General features: G+C 40.5%; 2 protein-coding genes across 2 annotated transcripts in view; one reads left to right on the top strand and one right to left on the bottom strand.

Annotated features, from left to right (window-relative positions):
* Positions 1 to 1,309: 1,309 nt before the first annotated feature.
* On the bottom strand, positions 1,310 to 10,600 carry LOC116396481 (actin-related protein 2/3 complex subunit 1A-A). Its single transcript, XM_031871106.1, has 10 exons — positions 10,499 to 10,600; positions 9,591 to 9,706; positions 7,983 to 8,087; positions 7,133 to 7,355; positions 6,147 to 6,254; positions 4,836 to 5,042; positions 4,426 to 4,501; positions 3,397 to 3,587; positions 2,266 to 2,356; positions 1,310 to 1,684 (listed from the first exon to the last, which is right to left on the bottom strand). Exons 2-10 carry the CDS (start codon positions 9,652 to 9,654, stop codon positions 1,679 to 1,681), a joined length of 1,071 nt encoding a protein of 356 aa, XP_031726966.1. The 5' UTR covers positions 9,655 to 9,706; positions 10,499 to 10,600; the 3' UTR covers positions 1,310 to 1,678.
* Positions 10,601 to 11,346: 746 nt separating this feature from the next.
* The window catches only part of prkar1aa (protein kinase, cAMP-dependent, regulatory, type I, alpha (tissue specific extinguisher 1) a), an 11,487-nt gene continuing 6,269 nt past the window's right edge, over positions 11,347 to 16,564 (top strand). The window contains exons 1-3 of the mRNA XM_031871103.1: positions 11,347 to 11,411; positions 14,523 to 14,710; positions 15,154 to 15,282. Coding sequence (XP_031726963.1) covers positions 14,537 to 14,710; positions 15,154 to 15,282 — 303 coding nt within the window. The 5' untranslated portion in view covers positions 11,347 to 11,411; positions 14,523 to 14,536. The remainder of the gene's footprint in view (positions 11,412 to 14,522; positions 14,711 to 15,153; positions 15,283 to 16,564) is intronic.

The raw sequence follows: 16,564 nt of genomic DNA, 5'->3' as shown, positions 1-16,564 counted from the left end.
AGCTAAGTCTCGTGGGACATAAGCCAGAATCGATCCCCGGCGGCGATCGGTTCACAATGCATGCCGGTTAGATTTGTGTCTGACTTGATCCCAACTTGCTCTGACGTCATGCACAGGTGGGCACCGATAACGTCACGAGAGCCAGGCGCCGTAGTTGCTCTCCACCGACTGCATGACCCAAAGTATGATGGGAAACGCCTGGCTGTCGCCGGATCAAAGAGCTGATTGGCTCCTAGATTTGACAACAAACACCACGTTTTGTAGAAAATCCTAATTTTCCGTTTAATTGTAATATTTAATGCTCGATTGTTGGCTGTTATAATTTCATGTTCTGCGTCGAAGGTTTAATCTGTGATTGATAATAATAAAGCTTATTTATACAACACAAAGCGAGCATCAAAGTGTTTCACAGGCACACATAAAAATAACAAATGACAGCATACAATACAGACACACGCACATTTCCACATAAATATATATGTATAAACACATGAATAAATACGATTGAGGTCTATAAACTACAAGCAGCCTACAGATCGGATCTAACAGGAAGTAACTGTTTCCGTGACTTCCTGTTTATTCTTTGACGGATGCTGAAAACTGTCCGACTTGACCTCAGTTTATTTGACCCCCTGCTGCTGCTGCAGCTCATCTGAACGAGCCTGTTAAGACTTCAGACATTCCCAGCAATGGGAGGTTTGGTGACAGTTGTGCCCTCATCTTTACAGAGACCTGGCTCCATAGTAATTAGCATCAGCGATTAGCATAAGCTAATTGAAAGGGTAACAGCCATCATGAAAGGTAGTTTAAAAACAGTAACAGCTCTGAGGTTTATTTAGATGACTTATTTAGGTTACTCTTTAGAAAGAAGTCGGCACGCCAAAGGCCCTTTTTCTACTTCTCTGGAATAACCTCCCTCTGGACATCAGGCAGTCTGATTCTGTTGAGGGTTTCTGTTATACAAGACCAAGCTGACAACCCTGATGACATTACATTACATTACAGTCATTTAGCAGATGCTTTTATCCAAAGCGACTTACAATAAGTGTATTCAACATAGGCATTCAAGAAAAGTACTAGTCACCATAAGTCATAAGTGCATCTCCTTTTTTAAACAAGCATGTAAGAGCATAAACCAGAGCAAAATCACAGAAACAAACTAAACCAGAGCAAAATCACAGAAACAAACTAAACCAGAGCAAAAGTACAGCGCAGAAACAAACTAATATGAATACAATAGATGCTAATAAATGCTAATACAATACAATAAGTGCTAAGTGGAAGGCTCCTTGAAGAGGTGAGTTTTCAGCCTGCGCCGAAAGATGATCTGCTGTCCTGACATCAGTGGGGAGTTCATCCCACCCCTCCCCCGCCCCAAAGCCACAGCCGACATTAGACTGCCCCCTCAGGAGTAGCAGTAGCAGTGGAGTAATGACACAAAAATAAAGTAAAATATCAATACACTGAATACACAACATTCAAATGTGAAGAACAAGTTGCATTGTCTGGCCTGTAAATATCCTCTCTTTATTCAATACTGTTTTTATTGACAAATATCGTTTCCAGTCAATCAGAAGCACATCAGTATTTCCATGGTGGCAGTTATATTCCATACAAGTGTAATTGACACAAGGGTGTGGTTGTCGTTTGAGCCTCTGACACCTCAAGGACTGGAGTTTCAATGCTGCACAAAAAGAGTACGAACATGTTAGAAGTCATCCTACACAGCTGGACTGATGTGTTTTGAAGGCAGATCGCATCAGATTATGTCTCAACATGTTTGCCTTGCAGCTGAGCACACATTCAATACTGAAAATTGGATCAGTGCTTCCTTCACAATGTTATCAGCACGAAATATAGTCATGGATCTCTTAAATTACATTATTCATAAAACACTCAAAAATAATGTTGCCCCTATAACAGTTTGTTTGTCAAAATAGTCTTAACTCAAGTTCCACTGGCTCTCTTTTCTAAACTTTGAACCACATCTTGTGGTCTATAGCAGGGAATGGATTTTACTTAGTTGTCTCAGAGTTGAGTCAAGACATGTTCCATTCCATTTCCATAAAAGTAATCAAATAAATATGTACTGTATGTGATTATTCACAGAATATCCACCATCAATTACAGTAAATAACCTCCAGTCAAATTCCTCAATGTTGAAGATGATTGCATTAAAGTACAATTGTATGATACAAATATTTACAGTCAAATTACTAAATCAGGTTTCACTCATGTATTGAAGACAGAGTTTGACACATGTACCTTAAAATCCCACATCACCATGGCTCCATCCAGACCCACACTGCTATACTTCTGCACTTTGGCTTTCTCCCCAGATACAACACACAGTTGACTGCAAGACACAACACAACACATGCACACACAGTTTACATAAAAACAACAATAACAGTGATTTCTGGAGACACCCAGAGCTCACACGCACAGCAGCAAAATACATATACTGTACTTACCTGGGAGAAGTATATATATGCTGATTCATGTCTATTAGATGTACAAACCAAAGACCCCTCACTCTTTGGAGAATTTATAAGTGAGACTGACTGCTCTCTTAAGTTACCTGTAGCATTGATAGACAGTGCATACAGTACCTCCAGCAAGGCCACAACGTCTATAAAGTCATAAAGTAGTTCAAATAAAAGAAAAGGTCTAATTTGCATGTGGGTTCAGATCTGCATCACAATGCACAACATAAACATAGAGCAAGACAACCATGCTGAGTGGCTGATGGTTTTTGGAGAAATCCCACCTCCTACCCGGGAATATTACGGATGAACTGTGCAACATTTCAAGAGTCAGATTCATGACCGTTCAGTCATCACCATTTGAAATGTATATTGGCAAAATGTAATACAACTTTGCAGGTTTAATGTGACATATACATTTGGTAAAAATGACATGCATTCAAGGTGAATGGAGATTTATGTCAAAAAGATATGTCTACAAGAACCAGTTAAAGGGAACCTTGCTGGTTTTCAACCAGCCTTCTATTGTTAGGGTTAGGGTTAGGATGTGATGAACGATGTTCAGCTTCTCTCCGTGTTAATATCGTCCCTTTCCTTTTAAATAATCCGTATGGCATGTTTAAAAAGAAATGTAAAACTTTTTTGGGCTCATCCAAATATGTTGTATCAAGTTTGGAGAAGACATGAAATTTGTAGGAGTGATAAAAACTGCTTTGCAAAAAAATATTGTAATGGCAGAAAATCTGAAATTTTGCTTTTTAACTTGATGCTTCAGGAGATATAGCCAAACCACAATGCATGGTGCTGCTATTGGATCCACATCAACAGGTTTCTACTGGTGTTTGTAGTCCAGTACCTCCGCCGTAGAGGTAATGATGCCAACTGAAATGGAAGCAGCAGTGACCCTTACGTGATGCTGTTCTGGTGAAGGGTGCCCAGCTCGTTGCTGTCCTCATCAGTGGCCCTCTTGTCCAAGTTCTGGAAATGTTGCATGGCAGTAATGCCGCCCTTGGAGGTCTGCTTGGGGATGTCCAGCTTCTTCACAAACTCAAGAGCACCTGGACCCTTATAGGTGAACTGGCAAGGGCAACAGTCATGACCCTGACAGAAAAGAGATCACATTAAGGATATAAAAGCAATCATATCAAAATTCAAGTTAATTATCACTGAAAATGTTTACTACAAATTCTTCATCTCTATAAGGATTGAAAATATCAGAACATAAAACTAAAGGGGAAAATGTAAGCTAGTAAACCAAGCACAGAGAAGCTCTGATAATAACCCACACAGAGGGAGGTAGACATGACTCCTCTATATCTGTACATAGACAACAGTTAGATGATGATATATTTATAGTTTGAATGTCATTATAGAAAACCTTTAAAGCTGCAATAATATATTTTTTTGCCCCAATGAAAGCAATGGGAAAAAGCTGAAAGAACAATATTAACACATTATCATCTCATAAAGTGAATATAATGCTTTAGCAACAGTTGCCTATTTACTCATCCAGCAGACCAGAATTAGGATATCTGTCTCTTTAGCTGCTTAATGCTCCACCACATTCACTAGCTCGTCTCTAACTGTGTATGACTGCTATTTGCTGCTGAGAAGGTGTACAGTGAGTTTACCAGAGCTGTTCACTGAAAACAGCTGCTGCTGCTGGAAACAAGGTTTGTGGTTAAAAACCAAAGCAATGCCAAAGGTTCTGTATAGAGGGGAACTGCAGAGTTGATGCTATTTCTCACCAGGGTTCATCATTATGAGGGACTAACTTCTCATTGAACAAAATCATTTCATCCATTATTAATACAAACATATTGATTAATGCAGCTTTAAATGAGGTGCAGCGAGTAGAGTAGTTGATCATTCTTGGAGTTGCTGGACACACACACACACGCACACACACACACATACACACAGAGCAGGTGATAGTTACCGCAGCAACAAGCTCAGTGGGGCTGGCATAGAGCACACTCAGAAGTGGCAGACGGTTGGTGGTCAGCTGGGTGACCCTGGATGGACAGATGTCAGAAAGGTGATATAATATCAAAAGACACGCATGACATTTCATTATTTACAGAATCATATATGAAACAACAGTTATGAAAACATAACAAACAGAGAAACAAAAACAGTCTTTCAGAAGCCATGAAGTGCTGCTGGCCTGGTGAGTTTGCTAAAAAAAAAATCTGATTTATATTGGAATGGAATCTAGTCTAGATTTATGTTGGATGTCTTATCTAGTCACTGATCCACTTAATAAAAACATAGATACGTCATCTCCATTTAAGCTGAATATAAATACTGATCATACTGATGGAATAAGTGTGTGGCAGCTGAACTCACTCCTTCCCCTGGGCGGCATCGACCACAGTGATGCTGCTGTTGTGGGCCACCCAGGCCAGCTGGTCTCCACTGGGGGAGAAGGAGACACTGTGCACCCAGCCTCCACAGTCCTTATGCTCCAGCAGCACCTCCCCAAAAGGCATTTTGGCCCCCCAGGCAGTAGGTCCAGGCTTGTCCTCGATGTCCTTGATGTAGGCCGAGAAAACCCTGAGGAGCATAGTATAGAGTTCTGCTATAGTTTGTTAGCTTTGGGACCCAATGTTGTGTTGCTTAATCTGTACAGTTGGACGAGAAAAAATGGCAAAAACATCATTAAATACTATAAATTGAATTAAAGCTCAATCAATTATAACAACTCCAAATACATGTTTTTGCTCTTGATGTGAAAAAAGGTAACTGTTTGCTCACAAGTTTACCAATAAAACTTTTTGGTATGATAATATTTATAAAGTGTGTTTACAGCTTGGAGAGGAAAAATAAATGAATGCAGCTTTAAGGTGATGCATCTATTAAAAGGTAGTCTATATTAATAAATTATTTCTTATGTTGATAATAATACTTTTTTTTTACTAACATAGAAATCTGCTACAGGCCCAGACTTCGTTTACACGCAAGCAGTGTTAAGTCGGCAGAACGCAAGACTTCGGTAAGAAGAGGGGAGGCGGACTGTGTGATCACATTATCTGCCCAGAGAATTCATCTGTTTTTTCGGTGCTGCTTTTTACAATCCCCCAGATGAAAATGTAAAAAATGCACTTCAGGAACTGAATGAGTTCAAGAATGGACACATGCCTAAACAACCGAATAGATTTTTGCTGATTGAAGCTGATTGAACAGGTCAAAATAAGCCACCACCCAGGAATATACATTAAAAATGACATCATATATCAGCAATGTGTTGATTATGTGGTGATTACAAAGACAATCAAATCATTCCCCAACCAGAAGGCCTGGATGAATGTAGGGGTGAGGGCTCAATCCTTTCAAGCCTTTCGGTCAGGTGACAAGGAAGCATACAGCATCACCAGAGCAAGACTGAATGCAAACTGGCATGGTGTGTGCACGGCCCAGGACAGGAGTAGCGGGTGTTTAAAACCGCCCAGGACATCATTGGTACCCATCTACCGAGCGTCAGTGATATCGGTGAGGTGAGGTGCCTGCACAGAGCCCAACGTATATTAAAACACAATACCATTTGGGGTAGCAATGACTGAATTGAAACGGAATGTGAACTGATTTAGTTGCTTATTGACAATTCTCCAGAGCTCTAACGTGTGGTTCTTTAGGTCACAGTTTTGGTGGTTGTGTCACCTGCAGTGGAAGTCTGCAGACCCAGCTGCCAGGAGGATGTTGTTGGGATGCCAGTCCAGACTCATAACTGTGGAGCGAATGGCCTTCTTGATGTGCTTACTCAGCCACCTGAAAGGAAAGGAGAATTGTAAAAACCTGCAATTGAATGCAAATATGACACCTTGTGTGTCAGGTAAGAGGTAAGAGACATATCCGGGACGAACTGAAGCCACTTATTTTGAAGTGCAAATACTTACATTTAAGTACTTGGCGAAACCAAGTACCAATATGAGTACTTTATAACACTATTGCAGCTCGAAAAATAACTTTGAAAACATGTTTTATTTTCATCAGATGTTCCTCACTTTCTGACTGTAACAAATTAAATATACAACATAATGCTGTTGCTGACATTTTAACAGTCAACTTTGTGTTTCACTGATACAAACAGCATTGTTTGCAGTAGGGATATTAATATCTAACTTTTTAACTGTTCTATCAGTTAAACAGTTAAAACGTTACACCGTTGAAATACACTGGCGGAAACCACAGCTGACAATCTGACAGCTAAACTAATTGGGTTAGCATCAGGTTGTCCTTGCCTATTAGGCTCAACTGACGAGAGGTTAACCTCACATTGCCATAGTGATATTGGATAGTTTTACCCATAACGTTACAAGTACGACTATATGAGCACAGTATCGGACCTGATACCCATTACTGATATCAGTATCAGTGCATCCAAAAGACATTTTGTGTGAATATCAGGTTGTATTTTCTATATCTGCAGCACGATTCTTTAGTTGTGTTTTCACTAATTGCTGCATGTTACCATAGTTGTTTGACTTTCTAATCTCTTTGTCAGTTGACTAACATCTCCATTCTTAGGCTCCAACCCTAATGAAGTAAATAGTCTTGGCCTTCAAAACCTATATCACTTCAAGTCTTACAGGGTACAGGATCAAGTCAAAACAGGAATAGTCTTGACTTGATCCTGTGTCGCTCACCAGTCGTTCTCCTTCTCAAAGTAGCACACAGAGATGAGGCGAGCTCCGCTGCCCAGGGCGAACTTGTTTTCCAGTGGTGACCACTTCACACAGGTGGCTGCACGGTTGATGCGCACCAGGACTAGGGTGGGCTTCCACACTCCATCCTTCAGAGTCCACACGTAGGCATTGCGGTCAGAGGCACATGTTACGATGCGGTTGGACTCTGGGGCCCAGTCAATGCCTGTGGACATAGTTATGAAGCTCCAATTAAAGTGCCAAAGGATCAATGAACGATGCAATGCTTCCTACTAGGAAATATATTCCACCTTTACTTTCAAGTTATATCTTTTTCTCGTCAAAAAACACCATCAAAAAATAAATGCTAGATTGTGGATATTAATACCACCATATGGCCAAATAATCAAATTTGAACTCAAATGTATCGTTACTTAGTGCTTTGAGGTGGGGCAGTCTTTTATTGGAACTACCCAAACCTGAGGGAAAGTTCTACCATGAACCATGAACATAATACCCCTGCCCCCTGTTGGACCCCTTGGCCATGTGATGACAACTGAGCAAACTCCATTCACTGATCAAGACTGAGATTTGACTGAAAGAGCTAGCAGGTCTTGACCCACTCTTTGCCTTTCTTGAGTGAAGTCTATATTATCAAACAATTAATACCAAGATCAAGAATGAACAGTCACTCCCTAATTTTCAATTCGTTAAATTACAAAAAGACAGCAGACTCACAGTGAACTTGGCCCTGAGGCACTTGGCCCCATCTCACATTTTCTCACTCAAATGGATGTGGTCAAATAAGTCACATCCCATCTATCATTCAGTTGGCTGATATAAGTTACCGAACCTGTGACTCGTCCACTGTGCTCAGTCAGCTCGTGGATCTTGACCCACTCTTTTCCTTTCTTTTCATAGATGTTCACCACATTGTTGTTAGGACTCACTGCAATCTCTGCAAAGAAATATGTGTGCACAAAGGTTATGCATTTGAACCATTTTATGATTGTAATACAATAACACAGAAGTAGTGATTATGACATGGTCTTCATCTAATGAGTATGGATGTGCAATTGTCATTGTTATCAGTCTGTTGCAGTATGTGTGATGGAAAGGTACAGGGTTTGTCTTTTGAATATATACAGAAACATGCCATGGAAATATCACCTTTAGTTATAATGTGTGCAAAGTTAGTAGTGAGAAGATTATATAGAGGTCAAAGAGATCCTCTGAGGAGCATGAACGCATATTTAGTCAATTTAAGAGTAATCTGCCCAGTTTGATTTGAAATTGTGTTTTTGTAATTAGAGATATTGGTCTGAGAGAGGAATTCCTCCTCTGTTGCTCTCCCTGAGGTTTCCTCCTTTTTCCCTGCCATCAAAGGTTTTTTTGGGGGGGGGCGGGGTTTTTCCTTATCCCATGCAAGGGTCAAAGGACAGAGGATGTCGTATGTGTACAGATTGTAAAGCCCTCTGAGCAGATTTGTGATTTGTGATTTTGGGCTATACAAATAAATTCAATTAAATTGAATTAATAATGCATATGATAATATGTACGATATTGAAACTACTGATGATTATGTCTGTTTTTGAGAATTTCAATAGCAGTAACTCCTTGGAGTTCAATGTTTTCCTTCATGAAAACCATTCTATCCCAAAATGGAAAGGATGCATCTTCTGGGGAGCATGAACATACCAGGAATGTACTCAGTCTGCACATTAGATTATTAGATTAGATGAATGTGTTATAACTCTGGTGATCCTCTGTCTTTCCATCTAGATCCATCATCAGGTCAATATTTAAATTTGGTTTATGACCAAATAACTGCAAAGCTAAGGACCTTCCCTTGAGCCCTTCAATTCAATTGATTTTTTTTGTACGCCCAATATCACAAATCACATATTTGCCTCAGAGGGCTTGACAATCTGTACAACATACGCCATCCTCTGTTCTTGGAGCCTTATGTTGGATAAGGAAAAAACAGGAGCGAAAAAAAGGAAGACACCTCAGGGAGAGCAACAGAGGAGGGACTCCTATCCCAGGATGCGCAGGAGTGTAGTAAATGTCACGTGTACACTACAGAATGAACAACATAACAGAGTTACAACGTAGTCAATCCTTTTTGCCTTAAATGAATGAAAGCAGGATGTAAAGTGTGTACAACAAGTTCAAATCACTGCAGTGTTTATACCAAGTGCAAAAACAGCAGTAGACGTCCTGCAACTGAAGTGCAGTCAGATGCATGCAATAAAGCTCTTTGCGTCCATTTCCTGCTTTGATAATCAGATTTCCTGCGGTTCTCCATGCAACATTAATGCAATTAGAGAAGGGAGGAAATGTATCTACATTCTGAATTGCAAGTGTGGTCCCACCCTGTATTGAACCCATACATTATGGAGAATATTGAATACTGCACATATGTACATATGTATGTAAGTCTGTTTGCTGTTTCACCTACGGGTCCTGTCTTTGTTCCAGGTGTGGCAGGAGAGTGGCTCCAGGCCAAAACTGTAGAGCGACATGTCTGAACAGAGGCAGGCGAGGCTGCTGGAATGTAGATCTGCAGATGTGTTGCTGCAGGTCCCAGGATGACATCAGGGAGGGGGGCAGGGAGACATTTTGTAGAGCAGCATGACTTTACAGACAAAGCACTAGTGTGTTGTATTTGGCTTGTGAATTGATGTGAGCAGGGGATTATAAAGTTGGTGGTATTAGACTTTCATACTCCTATTTAATCATACCAATCTGGTGTCACCATGACACCAGATTGGTGTTACTTAGTGGATGGATACTTGGAATTTAGGTCCTAAGAAAGTAGGTACATCCGCTTTATGTGCAGACTTTCAGTATGCTTGTATGAGGTTACTTATGAGGACAATTTTCCCTTTTACTGATTGTTAGCTATGTGAGTAATGACTGTGAGATAAGAGTAGGCTACACCTTTATCAGGTGTGGTGCACACTGTACAAACACAATCTAACTGGTACGTGTGTATTTTTCTCTTCTCTCTAACGATAACCTGAAATCCAGAGATTTCGTCAAAATTCCTGGCTTAAAATAAAATAAAGCTAAAACAATGAATAAAGCAGCTACCTGCCGGACAAAATAACATTTACAGTTTGCAGTTAATTCCTCACAGTTTGAAAGGTTTTGAGTTTAAAATGATAGCTGACTCGTACATTTCACCTTTCCAATGACTTATCAAACAGACAGATTAGAGTGTCCGGAATGGAGGGAATAATGTGGTTCTTACAGTCATAGCTATATGGACCAGGCAGAAAGCATGAAGCACTTTCACAAGTGAGCAAAAACATAGCAAGCTGATTAGATGTGACAAAAACAAAGCGAGCTGAGGTCATTACTTACCTTTGGTCTGTATATTTGGTTAGGTTGAATGTGTGCTGGTGGTTAAAGGTGCAGGGCTGTATTCGTGGACTCTGGGCAGTCGACACGAATGAAGCGGTGCAGTCTGTCTGGATTAAGGAAGTGACTGTGTTATTACTGAAGGGAGGGAAGAAAGGTGGGTGTGTCTGCAAATAGCTGTTGAGCAAGCATCTTGTCTTGAGCAGGTTTGTTGTAACAAACCACAACAACTGAGAGATAGGTACGCTAAAATATTCACACCAAAACATACAAAAACAACCCCTGTTAGAAAGATGTATGCGTCATATATATGACACATCAAATATATATATAGCAAATGGGTTGTTTTTGTAAATATTTATATATATATATATACTATATATGTATTTATACAAAAAATATATTTACTCTATAAAACGGTTACAAAACAGTGACAAATGCAAAATGTAATCTTACAGAGATGATGTCTTCAAATAGCCCCTTTTTGTCCGACCAACAGTCCAAACCCAAAGACATTCTGAGCTGAGCTGACATGCTGGAAACAGTTGATACCTGTTTGTTTTTATTATTATTATTAATATTATTATTGAAACCAAGCAATTATCAACATAGCAGACCATTTATTTTCTGTCAGTTGACTAATCAATTCTTTAACTGATTGTTAAAGCCTAACACAGAAAGTTGTTTTCAGTTTTAGTATACTAACCAAATTAAAGGTCCTGCCATAGTTGTATGGGATGCGTACTGGTATACAATTTGTTGTTAATAATTTAATTTCTGTGAAGACAAGGAGTTTCTAAATTAGATATACTATTTTTTGAGGGGACCCTTTTATTCTGAAAAAACTCCAGGCGGAAATGGTGGTTTTCTGCTGGCAAGAAGAAAAACAACCAGGACACACGTCGTTTCATATTTGGTGAGGACTTTCATGTAGTTTGCGGTGTGAATAATTAGTTGTCACACTTTTATAGTTGTATTTGTTCAAAGCTTGTCACTTCTTAGGGTTTGCTTTTGCCATTGTTTTGATATGGGACAGCGGGTGCTAATGGTTAGCTCGCTAAGCTAATTTAAGTGGTTACTTTTCAAGATGGCGAATCATAAGAAATCCTAAAGTGTAATAACAGCAACTGTATTGGTATCACATTGACTGACGTTTCATTTGCAGCCAAGAAGCGTCCTTTGTTAACTTTGCTCTAACGTTACGCAGAAATTAAGCTTTATGAAAGTAACGTTAGCTAAGTTAACTAACGTTAGTGTTGGTTAGCTAGCTGTTTAGCACGTTACATTTAACGCACGCTAACCTGCTCAACAACATTCCTTTCATAGAAATATGTATGACGTAACTTATTGTGTAAGATACATTTCCGTGTTGCTGCTTAAGTCCTTTGTGCCATGCCCACTGCTCCAGTAAAGTACAGTGCATAGAGGAGTTTACCACATTTAAAGTTACTGAAATTATGTTCAACCAACTCTCACACACTGTTCATTTTGGGGCCTCAGGAGGTATGGGGCCCCTGAGCAGTTGCCAGCTTTGCTTGGTTGCCAATCAAGCCTTGAATGTTTGGCAGTGTCAAATAATTGTTGTGAATAGGGATCAACCGATATGGTTTTACCAGAGCCAATACCAATTATTATTAATTAAGCAGGCGGTTTTTGGAACTGAGATGCATTGGCAGTAGAAATGAATATACAAAAATGTTGATGTGTCTGGATCCTCACTGCACTCCATTGGTATACACTGTTATAATCTGGTCATGGGTCACATCTGTGGCCCACATCCAAGAGCTGTCCTACTTCGTCTCCCTGCAGTTCTCGTAGTCATATAACTGGATTTAACGTACATTCAGTTCCTACTGTTTTTCTTTTGTGAGTTTTTAGCTACCAAGGCAGAACGTTGAGATGCCTTCAGATGATAAGAAATGTGCTTCTCCCTCACCGGGAGGTAGGACTCAGAGCATAGTGCAGCCACAATGTAGAGGCAAAGCACAGCGCAAGTAACCGTCATCAAAACGTGGCTACGTCACATAAAGCTATTATCTCATTGGTTGCGCTTTAAAAGGTCAGCTGCAACTGATGTCAATGTTGCAATGATTTCAAATTTCAGCACAGTACTTGGTGGTGGGTCACGTCAAGGGTAGGGTTGGTTACCGAAACCCGGTGCCAATATAGCACCGGTTCCTATACGACCGGTATCTACCGGACCGAAACGCAACGCACATTTCGGTGCTTCCTTTCGATGCCTGAGCCGATTGAAATACTTTTTTTACACTACTCTGATGACTCCGTCCTGGCAGCCTCGGTCCTCCGCTCCTCACTCATAGTATTATTACAACCGGACGAGCCGTGCGCGCTTAGACACAAACCCCTCCATCATTCTGGCGAAGCTTCGGCCATGATTTATAAAAAAACAAACAAACAAAAAAAAAACGAGATCTGTCAAACGGCTGGCAGGCTACTGACTTCCTCCATCGACATCCGGGTACTTAGCGCTGCCGCTAATAACAAGCACAACATCCACAACAAGCACGCGAAACCTCCTCCTTCTTCTTCTTCTTCTTCTTCTTTGAGGTGTAGTGGTGGTTGGCAAACGATGAATTGGCGCATTAGCGCCACCAACTGGTAAAATAAAATGGGTCAGGACAGGTGTCGTATTTTGCCAGAGAAGGCAAATATGCTCATATTTCTGCAAAAGAATTGCTGAAGTTTGAAGCTGTAGTGTGTGTACAGACTGTGTGTGTGTGTGTTTTGTATTTATTTATATGTATTTAAGTATACTGTAAACTGTTAACAGTTAATATATTGTTCATAGTTTGAAGTTGAAACGTTTGAAGCCAAGTGTTTTGTATTTATTTATATTTATAGTATACTTTAAACAGTTAATATGTTCAATTTGAAGAAAAAAGTATCGGTTCAGGCACCGTTTAGGCACCGGTATCGTTTTAAAAGTATCGTTTTAGCACTGGTATCGGAAAAAACCCAAACGATACCCATCCCTAGTCAAGGGTAGCACTTCTGCCTAGTTTGGCTTCACCGCTCTCCCCATAGGAAAACAATGGCACAGCCAGGGCAGAGCGATGGTACCGCTGATCATGTGTGGGCAGCTTTACCAGCAGAAACACTGGTTGTTTTTGCAACTTCAGCATTTATGCTTTAGGATTGCGATGCGTATTGCAACGTCAGCTAGGCCTATATCTGCTGCCTTATGTTTGACACACCGTTCTGCTCGCTCACCCAAGCTGCTCCAGTTTGCCTTTTGTGTTTGCCTGTCACCGTAGCCTTCAGTAGTGTTGGTAGTAGGGATGTACGTTTGAACAGAAGTTTAAAGTACTCTAAAAGTAAGAAAAGACTCGAAATTCCAATCATGATTTCATTTATTAGGTTAAGCATTGTGTATAAGAGCCATTTCAAATTTTTAATCACATTTTTCAATAACCACATAATGTTTCAAATGCCGCTGAAATCAGTATGTCTTCAGTGTCGGCTCTGGTTACCAAGTTAGGAATGCCCCTCACAAACCAGGTGTGTGGTGTATTAAATAAGTTTTATCAACTTCCACCTTCTCTTCCCCCTCCCTCTCTCTAACACACACACACACTGTGAGCGACGTTGTCTCTGTAATGTTAATTTGTTGCAGTTCTCAGTCCAAAAGTCAAAATGTATTGAAAAAGATTGAATTTCCAAAATTCACATTTTTATCTTACAAAATTGTCTCCTTTAATCCATATTTGTTGGTGCTTAGCCTTTCAAAAATAACATTTTCACTGCTGTGTTACATTTACACAACCACAATAACAATAAATCTATTTAATTCATTTTTTTTAAGAGTGATGATCTCATAAATTATGCCTATAGAAGCTTTGAATATAACAGTAAAATGTCATGATGGTTGCTTTGTCCTCTTCATACTTGATATGCTATTTGTAACTTTCAATCCTAGGTAACATTTAACTTAAGCTGCACATCATTTCAGCATGGCACAAGACAGCTTCCTGATTTGTCGGTGTGTTTCCATCTCATCTCCCTTCAGGTCACAAGACAAAGATGGCATCGAGCAGTACAAGCAGGGAGGGGGAGCTGAGTGTTCAACAGTGTGAGGACTATATCCAGCAACACGGCATCCAGGCTGTGATGAAGGAATGCATCGTCAAGCTGTGTATGACCCGGCCAGACCGGCCCATTGCCTTTATCAGGGACTACTTCGAAAAACTGGCAAAGGTGCATACTGACACATGTGACAGCATGTCTCGTTGAGCAAACCTTAAGCACATCTGGGCTCAGTGGTAGAGCGGGTCGTCCTTCAATCAGAGGATCGGCAGTTCGATCCCCAGCTCCACTAGTCCATGTCTATGTGTCTTTGGGCAAGACACTCAACCCCAAATTACTCCCAGAGCTGTTTCTACGGTGTATGAATGTTGTATGAATATGAGATAGTTGTGATGCATGGTAGCCCTGTCATCAATGTATGAATGGATGTGAATGATGACATGTAGTGTTACAGAGCTTTGAGTGGTCTGAAGACTAGAAAAGAGAGAAACAAGTCCAGTCCATTTACCATTTAACTGACCTATGTCAATTGAGCTTGTTTGATTTACTGCAGTATAAGCAGTCTATTTTCTTGAGTATCACTGGTGTGGTTTTGTGAACCTGTTGTCATGCAGGAGGACGACGGGTTTATTTCACCCATGAACTCTCCAACCATGAACCCTGTGGTGAGGCCTCGGAACCGGAGAGGAGCCATCAGTGCGGAGGTGTACACTGAGGAAGACACTGCCTCCTATGTCAGAAAGGTCTGTTGTCTTGTCTTCATGTTTTCATTCACACACCTTCATACTGTCTTTAAAGCTGCACAGATCAATAATCAACCTATTAACTACCAACTCCCGTGGATCGGGCAGGTCGGGTTTTAAAATGAACATTCTGATTAATAGTGGATGGGTTGCAGGCAAGTGAAATAATACTTATTATAATTATTAATGTGGAAAATATGAATTACACTCTCTAAAATGTGAATTTTACCTTCGTTCTATTGTAAAAAGCAAATGAAACTGGATTGTATTTTGTACAAAGTCCAGTGTTCATCTGTAAGGGGGCCTTAGTCTCCTCAAGGTAAGAGAGCTCTTGCCCCCGGATCAGCTGTACCGTCAGCTAGTAAAATACATTTGCATAACATACCTTCTACGAGCTAATGTTAGATGTTCAGTATTATGTGAGTTACTAACTTGGTTGGCTCTCATTATTTTTGATGCTCTGTTTATGTATCTTATATGATGTTGCAGAGTGATTATAGTGCTGAGACATCAGCCACACAGGGTTCTTCCTCCAGCGGTAGCCCTTTAGAGCAGGTCCATCCTGGAGTACTTCCAGTCCTCTTACACCTATTGCACACACACACACAAATCCGTTGATATCCGGCTGTTGGGGAGGAAGAAGTGATACGGCCGTGGCTAGTGTATTAAGTTATCCTGGCTTTTGCCCCCCTAAGCAGGCTGAGACGGTCTTGCGTGTAGATTTTGAGGGGTACGTTTGTTACCTAGGTCAGAGGTCACTGAACAAGCCGTCTTCCAGTGCTTCACTCACACTGTGAGGGGGTATCGGTTACGCAGCTAGGCTGCACACCTTTCCACTGAAAATAGCGATATGGGGCACTGACTTGAATGAATTTACTGTTTATCTGACCACAATTGGAACAGGAATTATCTGGCTAGCACAGTCCGCGGAGAGCACCCGGCCACTAGGAGACTACTTCACTGGGAGGAGAGTGAGAGCAGCTCCAGAGATGGACCTTCCATGGGTGTGCTAGCTTGTGCTGTTGGGTTGGTCTGCATCTGTGAGAAAGCCACGCGCCATTCATTTAAATGTAACTGATGGAAATAAAGATAGCTGGTAAATACATTTGGCATAAGGAATTAAAAGTCCCCTGAAAAAAAATAAAAGCAGTCCTTTTGAGAAATGTCCTTTTTAAAATATAAACATATATACAGTGGGTACGGAAAGTATTCAGACCCCTTTCAATTTTTCACTCTGTTTCATTGCAGCCATTTGCTAAAATCAAAAAAGTTCATTTTATTT

Source organism: Anarrhichthys ocellatus, unplaced genomic scaffold (genome assembly GCF_004355925.1).
Source record: "Anarrhichthys ocellatus isolate YVR2014 unplaced genomic scaffold, GSC_Weel_1.0 scaffold56, whole genome shotgun sequence".
In the NCBI taxonomy this organism is placed as follows: Eukaryota; Metazoa; Chordata; class Actinopteri; order Perciformes; family Anarhichadidae; genus Anarrhichthys; species Anarrhichthys ocellatus.
The sequence above is the reverse complement of the archived record's forward strand: the minus strand, read 5'-3'. Positions and strand labels throughout refer to the sequence as shown.

Bases quoted from the DNA above. Each gene is read 5' to 3' on its own strand.
- LOC116396481 (XM_031871106.1), bottom strand. From the start codon at position 9,654: ATGTCGCTCTACAGTTTTGGCCTGGAGCCACTCTCCTGCCACACCTGG. The intron at 3,588-4,425 runs GTAACTATCACC...CTTTTCTGTCAG, and splicing joins CCACTGAGCTTGTTGCTGCG to GGTCATGACTGTTGCCCTTG. The intron at 2,357-3,396 runs GTAAGGGTCACT...TGTGTCTTGCAG, and splicing joins CTTCACCAGAACAGCATCAC to TCAACTGTGTGTTGTATCTG.